This window comes from Balaenoptera acutorostrata, chromosome 10, assembly GCF_949987535.1.
Source record: "Balaenoptera acutorostrata chromosome 10, mBalAcu1.1, whole genome shotgun sequence".
Classification (NCBI taxonomy): Eukaryota; Metazoa; Chordata; class Mammalia; order Artiodactyla; family Balaenopteridae; genus Balaenoptera; species Balaenoptera acutorostrata.
Genome location: NC_080073.1, coordinates 45,398,159 through 45,420,738, shown reverse-complemented (window position 1 = coordinate 45,420,738; position 22,580 = coordinate 45,398,159). Strand labels below are relative to the sequence as shown.

At 46.4% G+C, this 22,580-nt stretch overlaps 2 protein-coding genes across 11 annotated transcripts in view; one reads left to right on the top strand and one right to left on the bottom strand.

Annotated features, from left to right (window-relative positions):
- ULK4 (unc-51 like kinase 4) overlaps positions 1-12,608 on the top strand; it is a 547,368-nt gene extending 534,760 nt beyond the window's left edge. For all 6 annotated transcript variants that reach the window (XM_057554846.1, XM_057554850.1, XM_057554849.1 and 3 more), the window contains 2 exons: positions 9,500-9,585; positions 12,436-12,608. In XM_057554846.1, coding sequence (XP_057410829.1) covers positions 9,500-9,585; positions 12,436-12,499 — 150 coding nt within the window. In that variant the 3' untranslated portion in view covers positions 12,500-12,608. The remainder of the gene's footprint in view (positions 1-9,499; positions 9,586-12,435) is intronic.
- A 3,404-nt stretch (positions 12,609-16,012) lies between these two features.
- CTNNB1 (catenin beta 1) overlaps positions 16,013-22,580 on the bottom strand; it is a 42,596-nt gene continuing 36,028 nt past the window's right edge. Inside the window, exons 11-17 of one of the 5 annotated variants that reach the window (XR_009009508.1) lie at positions 22,395-22,514; positions 21,618-21,768; positions 21,408-21,529; positions 20,268-20,328; positions 19,002-19,222; positions 17,687-17,846; positions 16,013-17,489 (exon numbers count right to left, since the gene is read on the bottom strand). Coding sequence is in view for 4 of the 5 variants with exons in the window: in XM_057554855.1 (XP_057410838.1) it covers positions 19,014-19,222; positions 20,268-20,328; positions 21,408-21,529; positions 21,618-21,768; positions 22,395-22,514 (663 nt within the window). In the remaining variant the exon portion in view is untranslated. Of the gene's footprint in view, positions 17,847-17,924; positions 19,223-20,267; positions 20,329-21,407; positions 21,530-21,617; positions 21,769-22,394; positions 22,515-22,580 lie in introns of those variants that run through there. The other 4 variants (XM_057554855.1, XM_057554854.1, XM_057554853.1 and 1 more) reach the window with 4 other exon arrangements.

Genomic DNA, 22,580 nt, shown 5'->3' with positions numbered 1-22,580 from the left:
CCATCTCTAATGTGAAGTCATAGAAGACCTTCCTCATAGCGTTATTGTGAAGAGAACAGGAGATAATGGTCCACAAACTGTAAGCTCACGTCCCATCACCAGCAGGGACAGCTGAGGGTGTGAGGAGAGATGCAGAAAAGCCTTCTGGTCGCCAGGCGCTAAGAGAAACTGCCAAGCGCGTGGTGGTCTGCACATCAGGGTGTGCTTACTGGAAGTATGTATGATCCATGGACTCCTTCGGTCAAGACCTGGAACCCCTGATGCTGTCTAGGAGAGAGATTCTGTGGTCCCTGCTCCCACTGGAAATGATGGGGATCAACAACAGCAACGATGAGGGGAGCGAAGGGTGCCAGACGGTTTACCGGAATGGCAGGGGGCACCGAGCAGCACGGTTGGTAAGCCTTTACACTGAATCACCGGCATGTAGGCAGTGGAGCCTGAAGTGAAACACCGTGTCATCGGTCACTCGGCCATTGATTGTTATTAATCAGCCAGTCGGCCAACAGCTGAGCAGTGTGCTTAGCAGACGTGAGGATGGAACGGACTCTCTGGAAGGGCACGTGGATCTTGAAGGTGGGGAGACCGGGTCTTAGCTCAGTTCCACTGCCTGCTGGCCAGGTGACCTTGGGCAAGTCACATTAGCCCTGCTGGTTTCCGTTTCCTCTTCTGTAAAGTGAGCATAGGAATACTTCTTTTTCATGGTTGTCAGAAAGAAGATAACGTATTTGAAAGCACTTAACTCTGTTCTTGCACATAATAGGTGCTCAGAAATGTTGGTTTCCTTTCTTGAACCAAATTCCAAGCTCTTTTTGCTCTAAGGCCTGCTGACTCAATTCGTTTTATAGACAAAGGTGAATCACGACAGTTTTTACCTGAAACCTAGGTTTTCTTAGCTCTGCCTATGCATGTTGGTGAACGCCCTGTGCCTCCTCCCACCCTCTCCCCTCCCCGTTCTCCTTGAATGCTCAGCATGGAAACTCATGGGCGCTCTTGAACACGAGGGGCTCAGCTGTTTTCTTCTTCTTCAGCCTTCTTCAACTTGAGGAATCACTGTCTCCGGACGCCACCATCTCCCCGGGCCTCTGTGCTGCCAGGGTCTCCCTGTGAGTTAAAAGCTACACTGTGCTCCGTGCAGCGCGTGGAAGAACGCCTCCACAGCAGTGCACCCGGATGCAGAGATGGTGCTGCTTCTGGCCCGATACCACCGAGCTTCAGTGTCATGTCTCGGTCTCCCTGCAGAGAACCTGAGTTCACAGGATCTGGGCCAAATCCGGGTGACCAAGGCTTTGGAACTGGGCCTGCCTCATCCACAAGCCCACACCTCTGCCCTCGAGATGCCCCAGTGTAGGTTCCAACTGGCCCTCCTCACTGCTTGGTGATCAGCAGATCTGCTGACAGACATTCTTAGGGATGCCTCTAGATTTCCTTCAGATCATCCACCTGATTACTAGCCTGGGTCAGAAGGGGCCTCACTTGCTTTTGTTGAGAAATATAACATTTCTAAATGGACTCCCGGGAAGGCACAGATGCCATGAGGCAGCCAAAGGCCGTGCATGAGAATTACTCCCTTCCACCCCAGATGCATTCAGCAACTCATGGAAGACGCACATGGGCCTGGATGCAGAGCAGCTTGTATTCATACAGTCTTGCTTTAAATGTGGATGTGAAAGGCAGCTCAAGAAATTTCTGGAGACACCCAGAGTGAGCACCAAGTGGAAAGCGGGGAGGGACTGCCAGATGCCATCACGCCGCCCAGAGGTTCTTCCCAGATTCCAGCCTGGCATCAGAAGGCAAGGGGATAGCGTGTCTCGATATGCAAGGGGTAGAAATGGCTTTGAAGTAACATAAAAACCTTAACTGAAGAGAAGACAAAGTATATGTTAAGAGAACAAAATAAAGGGGCTCGATGGATAGGTTTATTTTTGAAATTAAAACTCTCTGAAGTAGAGTTGTCATAGTTACCTGCTTGTTTTTACTCGTATTTAGGAGATCTGAAGGCCACGGAATTAAAATAATCCTCCCGTGTGTGAAGCGTGTGTCTGTAACAACAAGCGCCGGGGAGCACCTGGGCCACGCTTGCTCTCGTCAGCTCCGTCTGCTGGGTTTTTTCTGGTCTGTCCGTGTTGCCCGGGCCTGCCTAGAGGAACTCACGATTAGAAAACTAAGGTTAACTTGGCGTCGTTGTGCCACACGCATTCAGGATCAGGGAAGAGACAGACACGTATTATTACACACTCGTAACAGAGGCTGGCGGCCTGCCTGTGCCTGCCTCACTCGCGGCTACGGAGCTCCACACCTGAAACCACTGCCAACCAGAGACGCTGGCAGCGGAGCTTTTACGAGCTGCAAGAGGACGATGCTGTGAGTCAGATCCATGAGCATAAACTCACAATGTATCACGATGATACAAAGTCAAGTACATTCTGACTTAACGCGTTTGTAAGGCCTTTGCTGAGGAATGTTGGCACCAGGCCTGGCTTTGTCCCCCGGTGGCCACTGTGCCCCGGGAGGCCTAGTCTCCCCTCAGCTCCCCCGGGCACACTGCAGAGACTGCCAACTTCAGGCTCCTGCCGTTACCGAGGGCCTCAGATGGCTTCTTTTGGCAGTTTGCATTTGGGAAGCTGAAATCCAGAAAGGAGCCAACCCAAACTCTGTCCTGGAGGGTGGGTGTGTTTAAAAAAGAAAAAAGCCACTACCTTACAATTTGTGAACCTGGTGGGAACGTGAGGGGTGATTCTGCAGGACACCAGCCTCTCCTTTCAGTGTTTTGGTTACACAGTGATTCCTGAATGCTCATTGACACAAGCCACGTTCAAGGGACTGTAGCAGAAGGTTGAATAAAGTAGCATATTTACCCAAAGTCCATCTTCTGCTTTTTCATATTCCCTCAGTTAAACAGAGATGGAGGAATTGTCTTTCCAAGTTGATCTTAATTCTAAGCTCAAATTCCCAACCTTTTTATGATGCTTCCCTTAAAGATCCCAATGTTTTGAACAGATGCCTGTCTACCAGGTGAACTGCATGTATTTAGTATAATTCACGTTTCCATTTTGATTGACTTTAGCCATCCAGCTACCAGTCAGATGTCTTAGGAGCAGGAAAAATGTGAGGCAGGCATGGCTTAGTTTTCAGGAAATGGACACCTGCCATTTGATGTTTTGAAATAATAAAATCTACTCATGGACTCTTAGAGGTCCAGGAACCTCTGCTATAGAACATTATTGCAAAATAAAATTGTTTCCTTGTCTTGGCTAATGGAACTGACTTCTAATGAAAATATTAACTACAGGAGGAAGGTATCGTGTTGACACTCTTCGCGAGTGTCCTCTTGCATTATTTATTTTCTTCGAGAGTCACTGCAGTGCTCGCTCTTGACTGTCATCAGAGCCATGAGAAATTCTCCAACAGTTGCTCAGCCGTGAATTCACTATCTCAGTGGACAAGTGTCACTTTCCCTCCTGCCTCATGAAGGACGGGTCTCAGTGTGCCCAGAACGTTCTCTGCTTAGGTAGCTCAGAAGAGGAGGAGGTGGGATGACTTTTGAGCAGACCCACAATTTGCTGTTTAACAAAGTTTAAGTACTGAGAAAATAGAAGGGTAAAGGCCACACTGTCTGATAAATACAGTGGGGTGTTTCTAAAAGAAGGTTGGTACCCATCATAATTTATAACCTTTGGTGGCCAAAGAGGAGACCAGACTCTGGGAGAAAGGAGTAACTCATTCCAAAGGATTATTTCAAAGCCATTTAAAATCCTAACATTACAAGCTTGACTAATGATAGGAAATTGGTGTCAGAGGGCAAAATAATTTAGCAAGGCATATTAAAAGTCTTATCTTTTCAAAAATTATCCAGACTTATCTTTACTGATATCTCATTCTAAAAATCCAGTCAGACCTATATACCAAGTAAGGCGTGAAGGCTTTCCTAGCTGTTTTTCCATTTCCCTGTTGAAGGACGTCTCGGTTCCTTTGTCTTTTTAGTGATTTTTGAATAAAGCTACTACAGACTTTTGTACACAGGTTTTTGTGTGGACATAAGTTTTCATTTCTCTTGGGCAGATACCTAAGAGTACAATTGCTGGGCCGTATAGTAAAACTACATTCAATTCTATAAGGAACTGCCAAACTGTCTTCCACCATGGCCGTACCATTTTGCATTCCCACAGCAATGAATGAGAGTTTCTGTTACTCTGCATCCTGGCTGGCATTTGTTATTGTCAGTTTTATGAATTTTAGGCATTCTAATAGGTATGTAGTGGTATTACATTGTAGTTTCAATTTGCGTTTCCCTAGTCACAAATGATATTGAGTATCATTTCATGTCCTTGTTTGCCATCTATAATACCTTCTTTGATGAAGTGTCTATTCAGATTTTCTGCCCATTTAAAAAATTGGCTTATTTGTTCTCTTGCTGAATTTTAAGAGTTCTTTATATGTTCTGGAGAAAAGTCCTTTATCAGATATGTGATTTGCAAATATTTTCTCCTAGTGTGTGCTTTGTCTTATTCTCTTATCAATCTTCTACAAAGAGCAAAGACTTTTTTAAATTTTTTATTTTTTTATTTTTTATTTTTTTAATTGAAGTATAGTTGATTTACAATAATGTTGGTTTCAGATGTACAGCAAAGTGATTCAGTTATACATATATATGTATATATCTATATTTTTTATTCTTTTCCATTATAGTTTATTGCATGATATTGAATATAGTTCCCTGTGCTATACAGTATATCCTTGTTGTTTATCTATTTTATATATAGTGGTGTGTATCTGTTAATCCCAAATTCCCAATTTATCCCCCCCGCTTTCCCTTTGGTAGCCATAAGTTTGTTTTCTATGTCTGTGAGTCTGTTTCTGTTTTTTAAATAAGTTCATTTGTACTATTTTTTAGACTCCACATATAAGTGATATCATATATTTGTCTTTCTCTGACTTACTTCACTTAGTATGATAATCTCTAGGTCCATCCATGCTGCAAATGGCAAAATTTCATTCTTTTTATGGCTGAGTAATAGTCCATCGTACATATATAAAGAGCAAAGTTTTTAACGTTGATAAAGTCCAATTTGTCCATTTTTTTCTTGCAGAGATTGTGCTTCTGTGTTGTATCTAAAAACTCATGAACAAACCCAGGGTCTCATATCTTTTCTCCTATATTTTCTTCCAGAAGTTGTATAGTTTCACGTTTTGCATTCCGATCCATGATCCATTTTGAATGATTTTTTTTTTTTTTTTTGGCCATGCCTCATGGCTTATGGGATTTTAGTTCCCAGACCAGGGATCAAACCCAGGCCCTCGGCAGTGAGAGCGTGGACTCCTAACCACTGGACCGCCCGGGAATTCCCTTGAATGATGTTTTATTTGAGGTATTAAGATATGTTCCTAGGGTCATGTTTTTGCATATGGATGTCCATTTGTTCTAGCATCATTTGTTCAAAAATGTTCCCCCATTCAGTTACCTTTGCACGCTTGTGAAAACTTTGATATTGTTTGTGTGGGTCTGCAAAAAATCCTGCTGGGATTTTGATAGGAACTGCATTAAACCTATATTTTGGGAAAATTAATATTTTTACTATATTGAGTCATCTAATTCATGAACACATTGTATCCATTTATTTAGTTTTTTAAAAAGTTTATCAGCGTTTTGTAATTTTTAACATATAGATCCTGACATATTTTGTTAGATTTATATCTTTGAAATTTGTCACAACTTGCTTTATGACCCAGTATGTGGTATATGTTGAAAAGTTTCCATGTACATTTGAAAAGAACATATATTCTGCAGTTGTTAGATGAATTTTTCTATATATGTCAATTAGGTCAGGTTTGTTAATCTTATTGTATAAAACGTCCATACCCTTTCTGATTTTCGTATGCATGTTACTGGGAGAGATTGAAAAATATCCCACCATAATTATGGATTTGTGTAACTCTCACTTTGGTTCTGTCATTTTTTGTTTTACAGATTTTGAGGTTGTTATTAGGTACGTTTAGAATTAAGACTTGATATATCTTCCTGGTCAGTTGATCGTTTTATAAATATGATATGTCTCTCTTTATTCCTAGTTATAATTATTGGCTTAAAGTCGACCTTGTCTGATATTAGCTATACCAGCTTCCTTTGGTTACAATTTGTGTGGCATCTCTTTCTTCGTTCTTTAAACTTCAGTTGATCCGTGCCCTTATATTTAAGGTATGTTTGTAAGCATCATGTAGTTGTGTTTTATTTTGGTTATATCTAATCTAAAAATGTTAGTTGGTCTTTTATTTGTAGTACTTGGTAAATTTACATTTAATGTAGATATTGATATATTGGGGCCTACATTTACCACATTACTCTTGATTTCTGCTCTGTTTTTCCTTCCCTCTTTGGGTTTGGGTTTGTTTTGCTCTTTTTCTAGTTTCTTAACATGAAAGCTTGGATTATGGATTTGAGACGTTTCTTTTTTAATGTAAGTATTGTACTATAAATTTCTCTTTAAGCACTACTTTAGCTGCACCCCACAGACTTTGATATATTGTATTGACATTTTCATTCAGCTCAGAATAATTTCTAATTTTCCTTGGGATGTCCTCTTTGATCCTTGGATTATTTGAGTGTGTTGTTTAATTTGCAAGTGATTGGAGATATTTTTGTTATCTTTGTTATTTATTTCTAGTTTAATTCCATTATGATCAGAGAATATAATTTATATGACTTCAGTTCTCTTAAATTAGTAAATATTTGTTTTATTACCCAGAATATTGTATACATTGGTGAATGTTCCTGGATTCTTGGGGAAAAATGTAAATTCTGCTGTTGATGGGCTTAGTGCTCTACGAATATCAGTGAGATCCAGTTGGATGATGGTGTTGTTCAACTCTTCCATATCCTTGCTGATTTCTGGTCTACTCATCCTATCTATTACTATGAGAGTTATTTGAAGTCTCCAACTACAGTTGTGGATTATTTGTCTGTTTTTCCTTTCAGTTTTATCAGTTTTTCTTTATGTATTTTAAATTTCTATTGTTAGATGCATACACATTTATTGTTTTATCTTCCTAGTGAGAGAACCCTTTTATCAAGATGTTATGTCTTTATTTATCCCTGATAGTTTTCTTTGTTCTAAAGTCTTCTTTGCCTGATATTAATACAGCCACTCTAGCTTTCTGTTGATTCCTGTTTGTATGGTATATCTTTTTTAACCTTTTATTTTAACCAACACAGGTTGAAGGTGAGCCTAGAAGTTCATAAATAATTTTATGGGGTTTCTTTCTTGAGCTCTTCCCTGTTATCTCTCCAGTACTTTCTGGCTCCCTGGGTCTCCCATTTTCTGTCTGGCCACAAACTGCTTAACTTCCACAGTTGTCATGTCGGGGCCAAACGCTGTGAGAACAGAGAGAGAGAGAGAGAGAGAGAGAAGAGTTTTGGCTGATGGCTCCTGTTGCTGCCACCACTGCCACCACAGAATTGCCTGGGGCCTGGGGCAAAAGAGAACTGAGGAAAAGGAAAGGGGGGGGTTCATCTACTCTCTCTGAGCTTTTGGAAGTTTCGTTTCCCATTCCTCAAGCCTGGCTTTTCCTGGGGCTGTCTCGTGTACCCCACTTCTGGGGTTTGGGTGTGTTGAGTTCAAGGTGGTCTGTACTGGAGGGAAAGAGGTGATGGCGCTTTGGTTTCAGTGACCTTCCCCAATCTGCCAGTGTTGTTTACTTTTCAGTGTTCTGAAATAGCTGCGCTGTGCATTCTGTTCAGGTTTTACATGGAAAGGGTGGCATGTGTTTTCTGTCTTTCCCAGAACTAGAACCTCTGATTGATATTATTAAAAATTTTTATTTTCTAATTAACTCATACTGATAGAACAACAGTTGATGTTGCTAGTAAGAGTTCAGGTAAGTGGCCAAATCACATAGTTTTCCATTAATTCTCTTGGCTTTGTTTATGCTTGCATTTATGTCAGCTGCACACGGTGCTATTCTCGTCTCCCCCTTTGATCACATAGTTTTCACCGTATTCTTCTGTTTGCACCTTCCAACTAGCCTCGTGAGTGAATATAGTCTTGTTATCTCTTTGCAACTTGGAGCACAGCCTCTTACACATGATCCCACGGTAGGGCTGGTCAGGGCAGTGAGTCTGGATGTAGCTCAACTGAGCTGTATGAGGCACAGTTTTGAGAAAAATTAGATGGGAATTCTCGCCGAAGACGCTTTCAGGGTAAGTTTGTGCTTGCTTCAGACATAATTGAACTACAGCAGCCTTCTGAACTCATCAAGTGGGGTGTAATTTCAGAACAAATTTACACACAGCTCTTTTAAGATGCAAATCTTTGCAGAAATTACACCTGATGCAGTTGAGCACACTCAGGAAGCGGGAAAGGGTCTCAGAGGAGGTGAAGATTCATTCACATGCAATTCAGAGGCCACATTAAGGTCTAACCACCCCTGTGACCTTCCTATCACCATGAGTGATTGATTAAGAAATATTCAGCCTCTCCCTGAGAACTACAGAGATGATAATCCAGCCCTGGTTGCTATGATCAAGTGGAAAGACAGAAAATGGCGGGGACAACCGAGGCCAGCCTGGTTCCAGCCTCATGTGGGGTTAGGGTCAAGCTCCCTGTGTACTGCCGTAGTGGTCCCTTAATCTCACTAAGCCTCAGTCACCTCATCTGTAAAACACACTACATGCTTACCTTGCAAGGTGAGGCTACTGAAAGGGATAAGTGAGAAAATGTACAGGAAACTGCAGAGCCTTCTGAAATGTGAAGTTCCATACCAGTGTTTATTAGAAAATATTTATTAAATATCAAAGATAAAAATGGGACATGAATGGTGAATTAAGAGAAACATTCTAATAGCAGAAATCAAGGTTCATTCCTGAAGTCTTCTCTGCCTCGTAGGGCATGGACTCGTTTTACGGAAGGGCTGAATTAGGAGGTCTCCAGGGGCCTGGGCTGGGTCAGCACCTATCCGAGTCCCATCCAGCCCTGAGAGTTTATGATTCTGCCTCTGGTGCCCAAGTGTCCCTCCTCTGTGTCTCCCGGGACGGTGGCCGTTGGCAGGGGCACACTTCCCAGGGTACGCGGGTGGCGGTGTGACCGGTTTGATTCCTAGTGCCTCTTTCATTTCCCAGGCTCCTGAGATCGCCGGGAGCCCGGCATTATCCTTCTGTCCATATGAAAGAGGTTGTGTCGGGCTTGGGACGCAAGGGCCCACTGGGTCCCGGAACTGACAGCTGGAAAGTTTGTTCACCCGTGATTTGCTTTAACTGAAATGTTCAGGCTTCCAGAACACAGACCCTCCTGAGGGACCAACGGGAGGCACCCCATCCTGCCCTGCCTCATCTCCAGCTGCAGCCGACTCCTTCCTGCTCACCCCAAGGGTTGCCTCCATGGTCAGCAGTGCACTGGGGCTCAGGGCTCACTGCCCAATAGCACAGGTGGCCTGAGACTCAGGGTGCCCGTCCAACGGATCATGGGTCAGGGATGGGCCAGCCAACCGCTTTCCTCTCCCTCCCTTGCAGATCACCTCCAATGAGAAGCACCTGGAGAGCCTCAAGAATTCGGGCAGCCTCGTGCGGGCTCTGGAGTGGCTGGCCCCGGCCGGGGGGTAAGTAGGCCCAGGAGGGCTGGGGGGAGCAGTACAGAGCGTACCTGGGCTCAGCAAATAGCCTGGTGTTCCTTTTCTCCTCTCTTCTTCCCTCCCCCACCCCCCGTTTCCCCTACACACCAGGGACCGTCACCTTCCCGCCTGACACTGCCCACTGAGATCCCTCCCTCCCAGTGTGGGATGGGCCACTCTGCCCCTCCACCCCCTGGGAGTCCCCACTATGGAGGGAGAAAAGAAGAGCATCCTAGCCCTGCAGCGCGGGGAGGCCGTATTCCCATCTACAGGGAGTAGAGATGGGGACGGGAGTGGATTATGACCAGGTGGGAGACCTGATGAACCTCATGAGAAAAGCAGTACCCGTTTGTGCACACGTGCCCCCCGCAGCAGCCTGGCCAGAGGCACCATTACCACCACCTTGCAGAGGGTCTGGAGGCCCACTGTACAGCCCCGGCTGCCTTCAGGGGGAAAACTTGAACCCACAGAACAGACTGTTTGACACTGAGAAGCTGAGGTTAGGTCAGCCTCCCAGTCCTCAGCTTCACAGTCAGTACGTCTAGAGCATCCTAGAAGTGAGGTGCCGAGACCGGGACAGCCCTGTCACCCAGAACACGCTGCACCCTGTGGAGGGAGGAACCGGCCTCTCTGCCAGCCCCCTGGTGACGCCAATGCCGGTGTAGAGAGGGCGCTGGGCGGGTTCTTGCCGCACACACCCCTGCACTCCCTGGAGAGGCGGTTCTGGGGAGGGGGGGGGATTCGGGCAGGGCTGACGAGTCATTTAAAATGTTAGTGCCACGTGACCAGAGAAAAATGGCATGGGAATAAAGAGAGGACTGCCCCCAGGTATCCACCCTTTAGTCAGCCGGTGTGCTGTGTAATCGCTCACTGCATGGGACAGTGCCAGGGCCTGGCAGGTGGGCTCTGGGGGTGGTTCACGGGGCTTGATTAAATGACTCGGTGAGTGCCTTGTCCGCAGAGCTGAGGGAGGCGGCCGGAGGACGTGGTGGCCCCTGAGCTGCAGCTGCTCTCCCTGCCCTGGGGAGGAGGCCCCCCTGCTGAGGGGTACCCGGCCTTCGCTGGGTGTGCGGGACGCGGGATGCTGCACGGCATCCCTGGTAGTTTGTTTTCAGAACCACAGGGTTCTGGTTCTGTGGAATCTGCTTCCTGGTGTTTGGGGTTTTGTATTAGTTGGAGAAGAACATGCGGTCAAGGTATTGCTGGGAAGGTGAGTCTGCGGAGAAGGCTCAGCTCCAGCCAGCCCTGCTGTATTAATCCTGGATTGGGTGGGGAGGGGACAGCGCCTCCTGGCCTACCCCACCCCCCTTCCTCTGTAGCTTAAGCCGAAGTTGTCAGTTCTTACCCGTGGTTACTGTGAGCTGAGGGGAAGGACGGGCTGGCTTTGATGGGAGGGGCCCCTGCTCACCCCGGTGGGCCCTGTGGCGTAAGGCACGGACACTGGCTCCCCAGGCTGGGCCACGGGCCTTCCGCTAGGCTGGTCTGTGAGGAGCAGGTGATGACCGTACCTGGGGACCCTGGCCTTGTGCAGACAGCTGAGATGAGGCCCCTGTGAGCAGATGTGTGCCTGCAGAGGGTGGGAGAGCCACCGGGAGGCACGGACTTGAGCGGGGAGCTGCTGAGAGCCCTTCCTCTCCACGGCCTGCCTCTGTGGGACTCGCCCGCCCCCCAGCTGGGTCCGAGGCCAGCACATCTGCATGCTGTACCAGTTTGGGAGCGCTGGACCCAAATTTGGACCAAACGTGAGAACGAGACTCCCTGAGGCTGGTGGCCTCTTCCGTACCCACACGTATCACTCCAGCAACTAACACGTCTACACCAGGCAGATCTCGTACTGGTCGACAGGCTGCTGCTCTGAAATTGTCCCGCTTGGGCTTTGTTCGGATGGCCCCAGCAGAAAAAGGTTTTCTCATGCTGACCAAGAGTGACCGGATGGCAGCGTTCTCAGTTCTGATGGGGCCCTGCCAGGTGGGTGTGTCCTCCTTGCCGGTCACTGGCCCCCGAGGGCTGCTCTGGCAGGCGGAGTGGGCAGCACGGCTCCAGCAGAGTAGCCTGGTCTCAGCCGGGAGCAGGCCAAGTTCAAGTGCATTCCCTCAGTCCTCAAAGGGGCCTCTGACGCACAGAGCAGGAACGCATGGTACCACAGTCCTGTCCCCCTGCGGCCCACCTCTTCTATGCAGCCCCCTGGCATTTGGCAACGGCTGTATTTCTGTGTAGTGAAGGGTGTGCTATCAGCTAATTTCATCCTTCCAGGCACACTGCTATGCGCCATGCTTTTCTTTGGTAACATTTGTTAAGGCACAGGTTTAAAGGTGTCTCAAACAACTTGCTCCAATAACGAAGTTTCTGTTTGAAACTCTTAATCGCACATCCACACCTATGAGAATAAGAAACCCAAAGCTCCTGGCTGATTGGCCAGGAAGGGGCAGCATGGAGCAGGGAGTGTCAGCAGCTGGGATCTTTGCCGGATGGCGCGAGTCAGCTGCAGGCAGGCGCCGGGCAGGCTCGCCGTGGGCCTCGGGCCGGCAGGCTCTGGCTGCCGTCCGCCTGACTTGCCCTCATAGCTCAGCGTCGGTGCACCTGGCCGAAGTGGGGTCAGACGTCGAGGGGTGGCAGGGCCAGTGCTGAGCCCCTGTGGGACTGTGGGCTTCGGGGTCCTCACCTCATGGCCCTGGAGCCTGCGAACGCTGTTTCTGCTTCTCAAGCTGATGCTAGGGGCAGCTCTGGGAAGCAGCTGGTCCATCAGGTACTCGGGTGCAGAAGAGGCCCGCCCCTTTGGAAGACAGAGCATTTTACCCTGGGGATGCCTAAATGTCTCTACTTTGGTTTTTCTCACAGTTCATCGGCCAACAGTGCAGTGGCTTCCTTGGCCCTGGAGATCCTCCAAGCTGCTGGACACTAGGCAAGAAGGCATTTAGCACAAGCCCACTCTGCGGCACCCACCCTCAGCTACACACATTCACCACATGGCACCTACAGCTCTGTTTGGATCTAATAAAGTCAGCTGAACCCAGAACCTCTGGCTGAGATGATCTAACTCCAGACCCTAGAAAACCCGCTCAGAATGGACCTCCTCGGTGCATGCGGGATGCGTCTGGGAACCCCAGGTTTGCTAGCTGTTCTCAGAATGCTCTTTCCCTCTGTGCGGGCCAGGTGGGCCTCTGCTGAAGCCTGCACTGCCTGTGCTAGTCTAGGCCTGCCAGCGTCTATTAGCATCTTTCTTCTCTGGAGAAGATTTAACAGGCAGGACTAGGCAGGAACGCTCTCCCAGCTACAGCTCCCGAGCAAGCCTTTGGAAGTTATAGTCTCTTGTCTTCCTCCCACTTTTACCTGCTTGGCTCTTCTTCATTTCAGGGATGAAGTGATTCCAAGAATCTTGGGGAGAACTGGGCAAGACTGCACTAACAGGAACAGGTGGTTAAAACTTTGCCCAAAGGAATGCAAAACGCTCAAGGAACGCTGGCTTCCTTGAAGAGCTGCTCATCTAGATGGGATGATGGCATCAAGGTAGAATCACACCCCCCACTTCTACCGGTGATCCCCCTTATCCTCGAAGCCTTTCCAGCTTCTTTCTCACACATATGCCCTTAGTGTCCCCTATGTAAGAGTCAAGCCTGTGAAAATAGTGGGTGGACACTGCGGAAGGGGGCTGGGACTGTTGTACTGAGGGAGGGAGGGGTGCATCCTGGGCAGCTTGAACCAGGTGAGCAAGTTGAGAACATTCCTTGGCCTCCTCTCTGGGTCCTCTGTTTCCCCACCTGCAGAATGAAAGGGCTCGACTAGATCAGTAGCTGCAGTGCTCTGGGCTGCTTAGAGAGGGGATCTGCCCCTTGACACACACTGCCTGAGCCCAGATGGGCTTCTGTCCCAGGCAGCAGCCCCTATGCAGGGGGAATGGGCGGGGGACGCAGAAGCGGGAGGCACAGGGGCACACAGGCAGCCCCACACCTACTGCATCACGGGAAGCTGGGCACACTGTCGCCAACAGGCCCACTTTGCCGCGGTGATCTGGGTAGTGTGCCAGCTTCCGTTTGGCTTTGTAACGAACACAGCAGCTCCGTGCCCCCCTCCATCAAAGGCGTGGATGTCACTTACCTCATTTAAACCTCACCACCTGCCAAGCAGACCTTCTTATCTCCATTTCATAGATGAGAAAACTGAGGCTCAGAGGAGCCAGTCCACTTGCCCAAGGCCCCACTGCTGGGCTGAACTCGGGACTCGGACTCCGCAGCCTGTGTGTCTGCCAGTGGGATGTCCAGAGTCCAGCTGAGTAGCAGGGGTGTAAGGGGGAACCCCACCCAGGAGCAGGCAGTGTCATTTGCTCTCATAGCCTCCTTACTGCCCACAGGAAGTCCTGCTGGGCAACGTGCCCATCACCAGGCTGTGCGCCCAGGTGGCCCTGGCCTGGCTGGGTTTGCCTGTGCTCCTGGGGTGGGGGAAGCTGATGGAGCAGCTGGAGGCCTGGCCTTCAGCTCCTGTTGCTTTGCCTCTTTGGTCCAGGGAACAGGCACAGTTCTCCCTGTTTTCCCAGGAAATCTGTTCTCGCTCCTTTCATTCAGCTCTTAGGGGAACCACTCTGGAGTTCTGGACCTAGAGTCCCCCAGAAGGTATTTCAGAGCAATCGAATTCTTCTTTCTCTACCCTTTTGAGCTGAGCAGGGAGGAGTCTTTGCTGCTTAAGGTGAAACAGGAGGAAAGTTTTAACATTCCAGAACCACGTTAAGTGGACCATGCCTGGCCCTGAGTCTCACAGCCTTGCCTCTTAGAGGAAAGGTGTATTTGAATAGGCAAGGGGCAAGGAGGAGATGGTCCCAAGCAGGGCTAGTGCCCCACCAAGGGTGCTCAGCCCAGGGTGACAGGCGCTAAAGCTAGCCCACGCCAAGTTTTACACCCTGGTGTGAGGCTATGTCCTCCTGGAGTTAGGGGATCCTTTCTGTCCTTCGCACAAAGGTGCCTTACGGAAAGCAGCAGCCCCAATCTTAATGAGCTGAGGTAGGGGACATGAGCAGTCTGGCTGAGCAGACAAGAGGGAGGCCGAGGGCAGTACCCTTCCCTGCCCCACATGAGAGGCCCATACCCTTTTGTGGGTTCCCCAGCTCCAGTTCTGAGAAGACCTGGGCCCCAGCCACCCATCAGAGCTCTCAGGATTCTCGCAGTGACCAGAGGCCCAGACCCAGGTAACTACCGGCCCTCCCCTTCCCACCACCTCCAAGCTTTAGCTGTTTGCTAACTGGCTACAGTCCATCGGCTGAGCCCCCCAGGGATGAATGGCATCACTGCAGTTGCAGAGTAAGGGGGCAAAGGAGGCAGCAGGAGCATGCCTTGCACGGAGCGGAGCAGGCTGGCGAGTGGCTGCACCAGGCTGCCTTCTTTCCCTAACAACAGGCCCAAAGCTTTGAGACCTTGCCTCAACTTACAGCCTGAGAGCAGGTGCCCAGTGAGCTGTCCCTCTGTGAAAATCTATCTGGGGTGACTCTGGCCTGGAGGGTATCCTGAGAGGAACTGACAGTCACCTGGCAGCTAAGCAAGTGGCTCTGTAGGACGCAGCAACAGAATTTACCGACTGACGGTTCTTTGGGCTTGTCTAGCTCTTCATGTTTCCCGTATTATCATGAGGTTTCCCCTATTACCTCATGAGGTTCTGAGGTAATTCTATGAATGCAGGGCAGCTCTTAGCCCTGTGGGACAGCTCAGAAGTGGAGGCTCTGGTGGCTAAGGCTTTTGTCCATAGTGAGTGATAGTGAGAGGACCTGGGTCTCTCCTGCCTCCACTTGAAGCAAAATGCCCTTTATTCTCCCTCCTCCAACAGCAGAAAAATATGTAGAAATGAATCTCTCTGATAAATGGCCTTAGGCAGGGGCTGAGGTAGGAGCCTCAGGAGGGAACTGGTAGGGAAGGGGGAGGCAAGAAGCTACAAAAGCCCAAAGAGCCTTGGTCGCTGGGGAGACCTGTCTGGAGTGGGGTGGGGACAAGACTCACTGAGTTTCAGGAGGCTTTGGCCCCAACAGCCTCAAGCTTCCAGGAGGCCGAGGGAGGGAAGTGGCAACAAGCAGCAGCCTTGGCCCAGAATAAGGACCAGGGCGGTGTGGAGTCTTGATGTGACCTGGAAGAAGGCTGGCCTTTTACACCTGGCCTCTGGCCTCTCAGAGGCTCGATGCTGAGGTGGCAGCGGAGGCTGGTCACCTCCCTCTAGATTACTCGTGAGGTGGGGAGGTGGAGTGGACACCACACAGGACGTTGATGAATAAGAAAAAGGAAGCACTACCTTTTCAGCCCCCTGCCCCCATTATTTTCTAATTGCATTTGATGGGTGTTCACTCAAGCAAGGCAAGGCAGTTAGATTCTCACCTACTAGAACAAAACAACTGCAGTGGAGCAACTCAGCTCTCTGCTGGTTTATAAACCATACGGCACGATTCAGATCTTCTGTTTTTATTACACTAATCAAGACAACATATTTATCTCAAGATCTTTCACTGCCAAGGATTCCAATAACCAGGTCAAAGCCTCATGTCTAGAACACCTCATCCAACATGGAAAAGCTTCATTTTTCAGCTCATTGGTGGTCACCGCAATGGGATCAAATGTCCTACACACCTCCATCCCCAGGTAACCACTCTTCTATTTTGTTGTGGTAATCTAATAATTTTCTTGCTTTTTAGTTTTACTATCTCTGGATGATTTCCTTAAAACAGTTTGCCTTTCTTTTTGCAGTCCTACGGCATGCATTTGTGACTTGCTTTTGTTCAGTATCATATTTGAGATATACCCATACTACTGTGTTGAAGCAGTAGTCTTTTACTGCATTGCGGCCATTCTCTTGCAAATTATTGGACACATGGGCTTCCAGTGAGGGCTTTTGATATTTTGTTGATCATGGATTTTTTTCCTGCATTAATTTCAGTTTTATCCAAATGGCTACCTAACTGTTCTACACTTTTACTAAAAAGTCCCTCTTTTTCACACTGACCTCCAATGCTACCTTTAAAGTGTCTATTGTCTTCATCTTATTCTGTTCACTTAGTGTATACTTTGACACACGTGCCAATAAGTGTTAATTTAACTACCTCTAGCTTTACAGTTAGGCCTTGACAGCTGATAGAACAAGTCCTCCTATCATCTTATTCTTCACCAGTGTCTTTGCCGTTCTTGGCTCTTTGTCCTTCTAAGTACATTGCAGAACTACCTTGCTGAATCAGATTAACCTTCATATAAAGTTTTTACATGGAACTTCAAAACTATAATGATTTTAGGCAAAGCTCTGAAATGTTTTCTGGTTTTAAAAAAAACACCCCGCTGTGGTTCTTTATGTTAAAAGCTGAACTCACTAAAGATCTTCACTCTGACCAATAGCTGTAACTTACTAATAGTTCATGCAACGCTGCCTTGCTTCTTTGTGTCATGCACTGGAGGCACAACTGCCCCTCACCAGGTACACAAATGTTTCCTCTCCAATCCCAATTACATCTTAGACCACAGGGAAGAATTTATAAAGCTTTCTCAAAGGGTCCTCATCCAACAAAAAGGTACTGAATACATGCTTTTAAATACACAGCAAATCACAAACAGCCCTCCCTAAGCACAAGACACTTCCATGCTTTTTAAAGCCCCAAACACAAGTTCTAACAAACAGGTCTATCTACTGACTCTGCCCTCAGGGATGAACTAATAAGCTTGTCAGACCTACCACCAGGATGACAGGCTCACCTGGCAGAGAGCATGGAAGAAGGCCCATTCTAGTTCTCTCTGATTATGTTCAGATAAACATCGGCAGGTAAACAATCTCAACTATCAGTTCAAAGTGGAGTTGAAGGAATTCCCTGCTCCAAATGAGTCACACTTCTGTGAAGGTGCTTGAAGTCCAAATCCAGGTGAGTAATTCTCCATTATTACCTTAAAGGAATGAAACCATGTGATGGAGTCTGGGGTGGGGGATGCCTATTGGGCTACACAGAACAAAACTGAAAGCCAAAGGACTAGATGCCTTTGGTCACGTGGGCAGGATGATACATATGGCTGCAGCCAGGATGAAGGAGTCTTGGCCATAGGCTCTAAGCCCAGAGTCCTTCAGTTGGAGACGGTGGACTCACCTCTTCTTACACAAGCTCAGAATCAACGTTCAAGGCTGAAACACTTTTGGTGCAATTTAACCCAGGGCCAAGTGCTAAAGAAACTTGGCAAACAAACAATTCCGTCTACTAGCAGTAAGGCTCTTTCCATCATTACAACTTAAGTTTATTCAGCTTCACCCTGAGGAAGACACACAGTGAAATAATTTATTACCCTCGCAAACCACTAAGTGACAAGGAAAAAAAAGTGACACAATCGAATGAATTAAAAGTTTAATTCTGAACCATTTTTATAACCGCATTTTCTCTTGAAGCATTGTATCACAGCAGGTTACAACAACTTTGGGATAAAAGGCAACTGGTAAACTGTCCAAAACAAGGTTCCAAATAATACCTCTTACTGATTTACCCTACCCATACATATCCCAAATAAAGTTTTTGATCAAAAACATGAAATAGATCCACCTGCTTATTTTAAGCATATTAAAAAGGAAACTAATTGGACCATTTCTATTTGTCTATTTTATACAAAAAGGCTACACAATGTTACACTTTATTCAGATTACAATTAGAGTGATTATGAATTAGTGTTCTACACCATTACTCAATTCTTAAAAATTAGAAATTGCTGTAGCAATATTCACTATAACTTAACACTACGAGAGACTTAAAAAACTAACAGTTACTGCAAAAAAAAAAAGAAAAAAGGGAAAAAAAAGAGCTACTTCAAAGCAAGCAAAGTCAGTACCATTACAGATATTTAAAAAAAAATTTTAACAAGCAAGGCTAGAGTTTGATAAATTCCATCTTGTGATCCATTCTTGTGCATTCTTCACTTCTTGAGTCACTCCCAAAATCCATTTGTATTGTTACTCCTCGACCAAAAAGGACCAGAACAAAAAGTTTACTTCAATTGTTCCCATAGGAAACTCAGCTTGGTTAGTGTGTCAGGCACTTTCTGAGATACCAGCCCACCCCTCGAGCCCTCTCAGCAACTCTACAGGCCAATCACAATGCAAGTTCAGACAATACAGCTGTATAAAGAGAGAAAGGCTGCTATTAATGTTTAAAACAGCAAATGTTACTCATTTGAGTATTAAGTTGCAAAAGCTGTGGCAAAAAACATTAAAGTTAATAACTTCCACACATGACCACATAACAAACCAGAAATCTGAGAACATTCACATGTTCCAAGACATCTCCTTTCAATGTATCTTTTTTTGTGGCAGATTTACAAATAGGCCTAAACCACTCCCACCCTACCAACCAAGTCTTTCTGAAGTTTTGTAGGCAGAGTAAAAGTATTTTACCCAAACTGGCTTTTTTAACTTCTTACCTAAAGGATGATTTACAGGTCAGTATCAAACCAGGCCAGCTGATTGCTGTCACCTGGAGGCAGCCCATCCATGAGGTCCTGGGCATGCCCCAGATCTGGCAGCCCATCAACTGGATAGTCAGCACCAGGGTGGTGGCCGCCCATCTCATGCTCCATCATGGGGTCCATACCCAAGGCATCCTGGCCGTATCCACCAGAGTGAAAAGAACGATAGCTGGGATCTAAGAGAGTCAGGGGTAGCAACGGAATGGGTAAGGGAGAGAAAGAGAGAAGACAAAAAAGTGAACACTAAGGTTAGGGACATCCAAGGGCAGCAAGCTTGTCAGAAAGCGCTGCTTTCTAACCTCTTCAACTTCTAGCTTTCTTCAGCTAAGTGCCAGTGCCAGGCCACCCATGAGGCTACACAAAGTCTGTTTCCACCAAAGGCAGACCAGCAGGTTCTAGTCGTGGACATGTGGCATTTACCCAGGCAGGGACAGGCTCCTGAGCGGGGAGCAGCAGCAAGCAATCTACTGTGTGTGACACCTAGGCATCAAGCAGTCATGGCAGGAGGTGAAGGCGATAACAAGGAGGTCTGGCAATTGTAATCTATTTGTTAGAAAGTCCAGGCGACACCCACAGAAGTACAAAGAAAATGTGCCAGTTTCCAATGAAACCTTTATATGTTTTATATTAAGGGTTAACATTTATATGTACCTGTCAAGGTAAGAAGCTTATAAGCTCTAGTGGTTTATTAACTAGGAAAAACCAGGTAAGATTATAAATTTAAGATGAATAGTTACAGCTGTTAGTGGTCTACCCCTAATTATGCTCCATTCGCCACTACCCAGATTTGAATTGTATTTTTAGAGTTTTCTGAAAAGCTAACTATGTAAATACCCATCCCAGATCTGAGCTTGGGGACAGAAGTTTCCATACTCTCACTTCCTGGGTGGGCTGCAGACACAGGTATTATGGGTTCTCTGTACAAAAAAAACTGAATAAAAAGCCAGGCGACTTGTAACATCCTGCACTGTCCTGCAGAGGCCTAGCAGTAGTGACACATATTTATTGGTGTGATCCTACTGCTTGCTCAGTGTGTGGCTCAGAATTCCCTGTGCTCCAATAAAGATACTATTGCTGACTCTAGAATTTAAGAACTGCCTTTAATTGCTACCACTACTTTCCTGCCAACACTGGTTTCCCAGATGAGCAAACCAGCTCTTTTGATAAAGCTTTGGACCTTTAGCTTGATCTGGAGATAATCAAGAAATGTGAGACACATACCATCCTGGCGATATCCAAGGGGTTCTCCCTGGGCACCGATATCAAGTCCAAGATCAGCAGTCTAGATAAACAGGTACAAGGCAAAGAAGCAAAATGAAAATTCTCAGCTCAAAGCATACTGTCTAATATTTTGAAAACATACTTATTTTCAGATTATGAAAAGAATAAAGAACTCAAACATTATAGAAATACTTAGAAAATGCAGAATTACTTTGAAATACAGATGCATATAATACAGAAATACTTCAAACTCTACCCTTCAAAGATACCTAGAGATACATGTTTTCCCATTGCACACAGTATTAACAATACTAATTTATTCTTTCCACAAGGATATATTATTAAGTACTTACTACATGCCAGGCACTGTTCCTGGTGCTAGAAATGTAACAGGAAACAAAACAGGCAAAGTGTCTACCCCCAAAAGGAGTTGCTGACAGGATATGTTATATGAAAAGACTTTTAGAGCCTGCGCATTAGAAGAACGAAGTTGCCACTAACTGTGAGAGGACAGGTCTGGAGAAAGGGAGTGGGTGAGGAAGGTCAGAGCTCAAGCTGGAACGTGTTAAGATTGCCTATTAAACAGCCAACTAACATACTAGTCACTGTTTGGCAGTTTGCTTTATTTTTTTTCCACCTAATGATATATAGGATCTCTCTCCAGTCATTCAACAAAAACAATTGACTTTATGACTATGTACCATAATTGAAAAAACTTTCAGGGTGGTTCTACTGTTTCAATGAACAACTGTACTGAGGACAAATACTGAACAAATTAATAGAAATTCAAGTAGAAAAGCAGGTGAAAAATTGAGCATTTTTTAAGAAGTACTGATAAACTGACCTCCAACAGTGGTTAATAGACTGCCTCTTTCCTAACAACCTTTTGAAAAATGTTCTTTAATCTGCTACCTTTTTCATCTGTCTCCCTTGGAAATTCTAACTTGTTTGTTCTGAACAGGCTGTTTAAAGCTGTAGTTTTTCCTCACAGCAGTTGCTAAAAGAGTGTAAAGAATGAATATGCAAGCCAAGGACAAAGTCAGTGCAAATGAACACGTACTGAGTGGTTTGAGAGGAAACCACAAACCGCCTTATACCTGCTCTAGCAAACAGCCAAATAAACGTGCTCACGCTGCCTACCTCATTCCAAGCCATTGGCTCCGTTCTGAAGAGAGAACTGGTCAGCTCAACCGAAAGCCGCTTCTTATAATCCTGTGGCTTGTCCTCAGACATTCGGAACAAAACAGCAGCTGCGTATGTTGCTGGGAGAAGGATGGAATACAGGTCCTTGAGGAGAAGCTGAGGCATCACTGCACACAAGCTAAAGGCCCTGGCTCCTCTCCTACTTACCCACACCTTCGTTCCTAGAGTGAAGTAGCTCTGTCAGAGGGGCTGTGGCCCCCTCAGCTTCAATGGCTTCTGCGGCCTCCTTGTCCTGAGCGAGTTCACAGAGGACCCCTGCAGCTACTCTTTGGATATTTTCAATGGGAGAATAAAGCAGCTAAGGAGAAAACATACACCCAAAACCTAATTACATCTAAAGTTACAACATGGCAAGCACCCCACTGCAGTGTAAACATTCCCAATTCCGAGTGTAAGCGGTATCTGTACTGCCTGTATTAGATCACATACTCTACGTTTACGTGCTTGAGTGATGCTCAGGAGCAATGGTTTTCTAGAGCAGTTTTAGCTACGAACCTTTTCGTCAGAGTTTTAGTCACGCTAAAACTTGGAAGGCCCAGAGGTGGCTGGAGGCCTGTGCTCTGGCAGCCCAGACCAGCTTTCGTCCCTTCACAACTGAGCAACCCTAAAAGTGGAGTAGAAAGTCTCCTTCCTTTCTTGAGGTTCTAGTCCCAATGTTTCTCCTTCTACTGCCCAAGAAAAACGAAGGGGATTCTCATAAGTGTATTCACCTGAAAGGACACGACACACTGAGGTTCTATTTTTTATACTCTGAACAGGAAGCATGGGCAGTACTGCCATTTTAGAAATGCTGATAGCAGATGAAAAATTAAATGCTGCTGCCCCTATTTTGGTCTCTAATTTTCTGATACTTTGCTTATCTTTAAAATCCTGAAATTTTACTGACACACAGAATCTAGAACACCTCACTTAAAAGCAACATACCTGCACAAACAATGGAATGGTATTTAGGCCTCTGATAACAATTCGGTTGTGAACATCCCGAGCTAGGATGTGAAGGGCTCCAGTACAACCTTCAACTATTTCTTCCATGCGGACCCCCTCCTACAAAAAGAAATATGGTTAATAAATAGGGCATTGTCCTCTCTAAAGTTTATATACTTGAAAGGC